This window comes from Lipotes vexillifer, unplaced genomic scaffold (genome assembly GCF_000442215.2).
Source record: "Lipotes vexillifer unplaced genomic scaffold, Lipotes_vexillifer_v1.1 scaffold539, whole genome shotgun sequence".
Lineage (NCBI taxonomy): Eukaryota > Metazoa > Chordata > Mammalia > Artiodactyla > Lipotidae > Lipotes > Lipotes vexillifer.
Genome location: NW_006789542.1, coordinates 194,219 through 201,427, shown reverse-complemented (window position 1 = coordinate 201,427; position 7,209 = coordinate 194,219). Strand labels below are relative to the sequence as shown.

The 7,209-nt window shown below is 36.1% G+C and overlaps 1 protein-coding gene, 1 non-coding gene and 1 pseudogene across 3 annotated transcripts in view; 2 read left to right on the top strand and 1 right to left on the bottom strand.

The window, feature by feature from the left end:
• Positions 1 to 7,209, top strand: part of OXSR1 (oxidative stress responsive kinase 1) — a 101,984-nt gene that overhangs the window by 81,008 nt on the left and 13,767 nt on the right. For both annotated transcript variants that reach the window (XM_007462687.1, XM_007462688.1), the window contains exons 11-12: positions 1,868 to 1,990; positions 6,048 to 6,083. In XM_007462687.1, the coding sequence (XP_007462749.1) occupies positions 1,868 to 1,990; positions 6,048 to 6,083 (159 nt within the window). The remainder of the gene's footprint in view (positions 1 to 1,867; positions 1,991 to 6,047; positions 6,084 to 7,209) is intronic.
• On the bottom strand, positions 2,989 to 3,061 carry TRNAG-CCC (transfer RNA glycine (anticodon CCC)). Its single transcript has one exon. It is a non-coding gene; the product is annotated as a tRNA-Gly (tRNA).
• LOC103071673 (protein phosphatase 1 regulatory subunit 14B pseudogene) overlaps positions 6,921 to 7,209 on the top strand; it is a 3,934-nt pseudogene continuing 3,645 nt past the window's right edge.

Genomic DNA, 7,209 nt, shown 5'->3' with positions numbered 1-7,209 from the left:
TAGGGAAATGGGCAGTGACTGCTAATGGGTATGGGACTGCTAATGGGTATGGGATGTTTTTTGGGGGGTGGAGATGTTTTTGATTGTGGAGATGGTTTCACAACTCTGAATATACTAAAAATCATTGGATTATAGTACCTTAAATGGGTCAATTTTATGGTATATGAATTATATCTCTGTAAAGCTGTTACTTTTTAAAAAGAAGCATTTAGAGATTGGCACTACCACCAATGGCTCTTGGAAATTGAAAACATTATAGAAGAAATGAAAAAAATTCCTTACAAAGATTTTAGGGTAAAGTTGAGGAATTTCCCAGAAAACAGAGCCAAAAGGCCAAGAGATAGATAACAGAAAAGATGAGAACATTAGAAGATTATTTGAGAAGGCTCAATATTTGAGTTAAAAGAGTTCCAGAAAAGGAGAACTGAGAAAAACAGAAGAAAAGAAACTATTGAAAAAATAATTCAAGAAAAATTTTGTGAATTTCCAGATAGAAAGAGCCCAAGTACCCAGCACAGTGAATGAAAATAGACCAACAGTAAGGCACATTTACCATGGTAGCTCATAATACTGGAGACAAAAAGAAGATGTGTAGCTTTCCAGAGAAGGGGGACAGGGCATGGACAGGATCAGCAGCATCTCTGGAAGCCACATCACAATGCAGCACTATTTCAACATTATGGAAAAAAAAATGTTTTCTAACCCAGATTTTTCTTTAACCAGGCAGACTATAAGTGAAGTGTGGGAACAGAATCAAGTTATGTTCAGAAATGCTTGGCTTTAATAAATGTGCCATGTTGATAGTAGAGGAAGTGCTTAAAGTAAGAACAGGGAAGTCATGTGATCTAGGAAGCATGGTCCTCTGGATGACGGTAGAGTGAGATCTAAAGTACCAGACCTGGTGTCAGTCTGGTGGAACAGATCAGGAGGCTCTGGTGAGAGGCTTTCTCAAGAAGATAATACTGATGAATACCTAATATATGTGAATATGGTGAGAGGAGATTTACACAGCAGGGAGAGAATTGAGGGATGAATATGACAAGTAAGAAATAAGCAAATATTAACTCCAGGGGAAATTAAAAAGTTATGCAGAAAAGAAAAGTAATTGTAATATATAATAAGGTTCAACTGTATAGTTTATATAATCATGTTATATAAACACTGAATATTGATTTAAACAAAATTACAGTGTATCTTGAAAAAAGAGTAGGGGATTGATAATAGGGTTTAATTCTCATTTGCATAGTAGGAAGTTCAATAGATAATTCCTACAACTAGAAAATCAATAATAAGAACAGGTTACTCAGAGAGAGAAATATAAATTCCAAAAGAATAAGCTAACATGAATTGAAAGTGGTTGCCTGTGAGGAAGAATATGAAAGTTAGGGGACTGCTCTTTTTCTTAACAACACTTGCATAGCTGTAGTACTTTTGAAACTATGGAGGTATAATTGTGATTTTAAACATTAAAAGTGAAAAAAAAAAGCAGCATCTTCTTTATCTTGGGTTTATTTATTTGAGGGCTTAAACTCCCCCGCCCCACCTTTTTTCAGTGTCTCAAGATACGAAACCATTAATCAGATTTGACCTGTGACTTCACATAGGAAGAATTTGGATGATGTGCAGGCTCAGGGTACGGGAGTACAGGGAGAGTCAGTGGTGTGAGTAAAGACAAATAGTGGAGATTATGAACAGAAAGCAAGTGAAGGATGGAGGATGTGAGTTTATATAGGAAAACTTCTCTATTGGGAAAATTATTATCTGCTTACAGCATTGAAGTAATAGAAGGAAAGAGAATACGGCTGACTTTTCTATACAGTAAGTGTCAAACAATACCATAGTCCCCGTCTCTCTTCCTAATGAGCAGGTTCGGAGAGTACCAGGTTCCAGTGGCCGTCTTCATAAGACAGAAGATGGTGGCTGGGAGTGGAGTGATGATGAATTTGATGAAGAAAGTGAGGAAGGGAAAGCAGCAATTTCACAACTCAGGGTAAGTTTTGTTAAACTATATGCTTTAGCTAGAGTTCTATCTTTTTGTCTGAAGCCTCTGAGATAATACTATGTTCTGTGGTTCTGTTCAGTTTGACCAGCTAAAATATAAAAAATACAGACAGAATTTTCTTGAACAACTTATTAACAACAGGAGCCCAAGTAATTCTACATGGAAAAGGGGACTGGCATATCTGTTTTACTGTGATCATATTTAGGGTATATAAAAATGACCTAAATCGAGAAATAAAAACTATAGTGTCTGAGATGAAAACACACTGGATTAGATAAATGGCTGATTAAACACTGCAGAAGAAAAGATTAGTGAATTTGAAAGCCTAACAATTGAAACTTTGTCCCTAAAATCTGTTAACTTTCTACCTGAAGAGGAACAGTGCACCTCTTCTTCAATTGGTATATCCTGGATCGTGTGTGTGAGTGTGTTAGTTTTTGCTAGAAGTGGACACCAAGACATGAAGTGAGCAAATACTATTTGAAAAATGGCGCTGATAGACTTGCTCAGCGCAGGGTTGCCACAAACCTTCAATTTGTAAAAAATGCAATATCTGCAAAGCATAATAAAGCCTAGTGCAATAAAATGAGGTGCGCCTGTATCTTAAAGAATTTGTTCCAACATTTTCTTGTTTGTATTGTTTCCAGTATTAAATCTGCTTGTATACTTACCTTTTCATTTATAAGTCACATTTCTTTTTACTCTGGCTGCTTTTAAGATTTTTTTCTTTATGAATGGTTTTGAGCAATTTGGTATGGTATGCCTAGGTGTATTTTTTTTTTTCATGTTTCATGTTTAGGGTTTATTGAGCTTCTTGGATCTTTGGGTTTATAGTTTTTTAATCAAGTTTGGAAAGTTTTCAGCCATTACATTTTCTTTTTTTTTTTAAATATTTATTTATTTATTTATTTATTTATTTATTTATTTGGCTGCACTGGGTCTTAGTTGTGGCACGTGGGATCTTCATTGCCACATGTGGGATCTACTTCCCTGACCAGGGATCGAACCTGGGCACCCTGCATTGGGAGTGTGGAGTCTTAACCACTAGACCACCAGGGAAGTCCCTCAGCTATTACATTTTCAAATGCTTTTTCTGTCCACCTTGGAGAGTCCAATAACATGTATATTAGGCTGCTTAAAGTCATCTGACTGCTCACTGATCGTCTTCATTTTTTAAAAATTCTTTTTCCCTCAGTTTCATTTTGCATAGTTTCTAGTTCATTAGTCTTTCTTCTGCTGTGTTAATCTGCTGCTAATCTCCCATCCAGTCTCCTTTCTATCTCAGGCATAATATGAGAATTTTGATTTGGTGTTTGATTTGGTTGTTAGGTTCTAGAAGTTTGATTTGGTGTTTGTTTTTGCATCTTCAGTGTCTCTACTTAACTTTTTGAAGATATGAATATATAATAATTATTTTAATGTCCTTCTCTGCTAATTCTAACATCCAAGTCAGTTTTGGGGCAGTTTTCTTTTCACTGTGGCTTGAAAAATGTTTTTGGGAGTTGAGTAAATAGGGGTAAGAGATCAAGGCAGATAAAATTTGATAAGGTAGAGTACCAAGGAGGAGAGAGCTACCCAGAGAAAGAAGCTTAGAGCTTCCCTTTTGAGTATTCAGCAGCATACTTATCAATGACTATATGTGAGAAAACTACCCATGTGGAGAAAGTGCCCAGCACTCACACAGCCAGGAACAGCAGTTAGACTGGAGAAACTTATAATTCACAGGGCATTTGGTAGAGTGCTTAGTAATGGGGTATAATATATTGCCCTAGACTGAACACTGCTCCAGACCCAACTAACAACTCATCAAAGCAGGATCCAAAAGGATTAAACTATTTCCAAGTAACTTTACTGTATTCCAAAACAAAGCTCAAGAAGATTTATAGAAATTTATCAGCATAAAATTCACAGTTTCTGTCATCTAATCAAAGATTACAAGAGTAAGCATACCTTATGCCCAGATCGTGGTTTCTAACGTCATTCCCTACTAAAGAACAAAGGCTCACTGGAGAAATGGTTGATTCCAGGGCTTACACAGGGAAAATGCAAGATAAATCTGGAATATCTTCTTTTGACAGAAAGAAAAGATCTTTTATTTTTTAAAAAGTCATAATAATATGAGCCAGGTTGAAGGAGCTCCCACTGGCCAAATTAGGGAGAATTTAACCATCAAAATCATTAAGTGTAGTAATAAATTATAAGTCATTTAAAAAATAGGAATCTGTAAGCCCATACTAATAATAAATAGATATATAAATACATTGCGGGGGATGGGTTTTCATTACGGTAAACTGCCAGTGCTGACTGGTAAATGTAGGAGTGGATGGGGAAGTTCATCATTTTACAGCCATCATAAAACAATCAATCATAAATGTTAGATCAGACAAGGATCATCAGTAGGTGCTAAATATATGGGAAAATTTTGATGAACAAGATATTTACATGGTCTTAAAGTTTCTCTCCATAGATGGCCTATTAGTTGTAAGAAAAAAATACTGCATACCTGAGAAATTAGAAAATGCCTTGACTCGATGATTAAAATTAACATCACTAATGAGGGGTAGAGAAACATGTGATTCCCTAAGATATGATACTATAAGAAGGATACGTCACTCTGTAGAATTCATTTAAGTCTGAATCATGAGGAAACATCAGACAAACCACAAATTAGGAGCATTCTATTCAAATAGAGTGTGTAGTAGGCAGGAGGGAGTGATTTTGTGTAGGAGGTCATTGGAAAAGTTGGATTATAGTAAATTAAAGTAGTATTTTTAAATTTACTGAAGTTGATTGCTTTAGTAGTGTGAAGTTATGTAAGAGAATATCCCTATTCTTAAGTACACAGTGGGGACTTTCCTGGTGGTCCAGTGGTTAAGACTCTGCCCTCCCAATGCAGGGGGCACGGGTTCAATCCTGGTCAGGGAACTAGATCCCGCATGCCACGACTAAAGGTCCCGCACACTGCAACAAAGATCCCGCATGCAGCAACGAAGATCCCGAGTGCCACAACTAAGACCCGGCACAGCCAAATAAATAAATATTAAAAAACAAAAAGAAGTAGAAGAAATACATAGTGACTATTCAGTTGTAAAGAGCTATGATTATATGCAACTTATTCTCAAATGGTACAGGATTGATTAAATATATATATTTAAAAATAGAGAAAGTGAACACTAAATAATAAAGCACATGAGGAAAAAGGTTAGTAATGGATGAATCTGGGTAAAGGGTATAGTAGTGTTCTTTGTATTATTCTTATTCTAACAACTTTCTGTAAGTTTGAAATTATTTCCAAACATAGTTTTTTTTTAAGGTTTTGTGTTGGCTGTATACTTGCTGTAACCCATTAGCTATTGCCTGTACCTTGATTCTCCTTAATAAAATGGTAATGAAAATTTTAAAAACCTAAACTGACCTTATAAGAAGTCTAAATTCACATGGTAGAATTTACCACAAATTGACGTTTATTTAGAGATATGTTGTTGTTTTATGTATTCTCCAGTGTCTGTGTCCAGAATTACTACTAACTTATGATTTACTGAATTAATTTAGCTTTAGATTTTCATATGGCACATTGTAATTAGTATTTCAATTTTGGCTCAAGGGTTTTCTTCACTAAAGCCTGTAATCAGAATTACTCTGCTTTAAGAATGTGTTGGATAATTAGCTTGAATGTTTACATTTGGTTTGAGATCTTATGCACATAATACGTTCATGATTAGTAGAAAGAATTGAACTTTGAAGAATGTGACCTCCCTACTAACTGATAGCTCAGTCCCATTATGTTTGCTTATAAACCTCAAGTTCTAGACTTAAAATACCGTAAGTATATTGATGGCGTTACAGGCTACCTGGACAAAGAATACCGTAGTATCATGACAGTTTTCTTTTTCCAGAAGACTCTCACTAGAGTTACCGATGAGTTAATTATGGATCAGAGTGAAATGGAGTTGACTTGCATTTCAACATTCCGTGCAGTTTGGAACTGACTACAAGTAACCTGAGTTTTCAGTTAACAAGCCTCCTTTTTTTGTATTTCTTTTAGTCTCCCAGAGTGAAAGACTCATTAACAAATTCTGAGGTAAGTAGTTGTGATTATTGAATCATTAAAGTATATGTGCTTTTGTTTTGTTTTGGTTTTAATGTTAAGCACACTTTTTGGTATGTGCCTAAATGGGACTGGGAACTTAGGCCAGTCAAATTTTATTAGAGCTATCGATTCTGAGTTTGAATGAATCTTTGCAGTAAATGGTGCCATTGCACTCATTTTAAAAGTGGGCCTAAGAACCCAGAATGTTCTTTTTTGCTTGCTTGACTTTATGAACTGCTATTTTTATCTTGGGCTGCTTAAAGTGGAAATTAGTCTTTTTGCATTAGTCTGTCCAGGAATCTGTCATATGCTGCCTTTGCTTTTTGGACTTTTTTCCTCAGCCTCTTGTCAAATAGATTCTGATGTCTATAGTTACTGCCTCAGTGTGATAGGGAATCCTACTAAACAGACTCCTGTTAGGCTGGCCTGCCTTATGCTCCTTAACTAAAGAAAATAATCATCTCATGAGTATTCAATATTTGGTTTAATGGCACACATGTCTTGCTCTTAATCCAATTTGTTCTTGCCACATGCTTAAAAGTAACTATTTTTTCCACTTCATTTGTATATATAGTAATATAATTATGTACAGGATTATGTTTAAGACTGAAAATACTGTACCTCAGCTTATTACAGGCTAGTATCTGACAACTTGAATTAGAACTGCTATTCACTAAGATTTCTGGCTCTTCTTCTTGGTATGCGGTAGAATTGCGTTTTTCTGCCCCTTGAAGTTACTCATGGCCGTGGCAATTACTTTGACCAATAAAATGTGAGCAGAAGGAAGAGCCACATTGTGATTCCTTGGGTTCCCTTGCCCCTGCCATCATGACCTGCATCCCTGCTGCAAATTTAGGTACCAAATTTAGCCTCTGCTGGCCACAGATGGACTTTAAGTGTGTGCAAGAAATAACTTTATCACCTCACACCTGTCAGAATGGCTGTTATCAAAAAGACAACAAGTGTTGGTGAGGATATAGAGAAAAGAGAAGCCTCGTGCACTGTTGGTGGGAATGTAAATTGGTGCAGCCACTATGGAAAACAGTTTCTCAAAAAATTAAAAATACGGGCTTCCCTGGTGGCGCAGTGGTTGAGAGTCCGCCTGCCGATGCAGGGG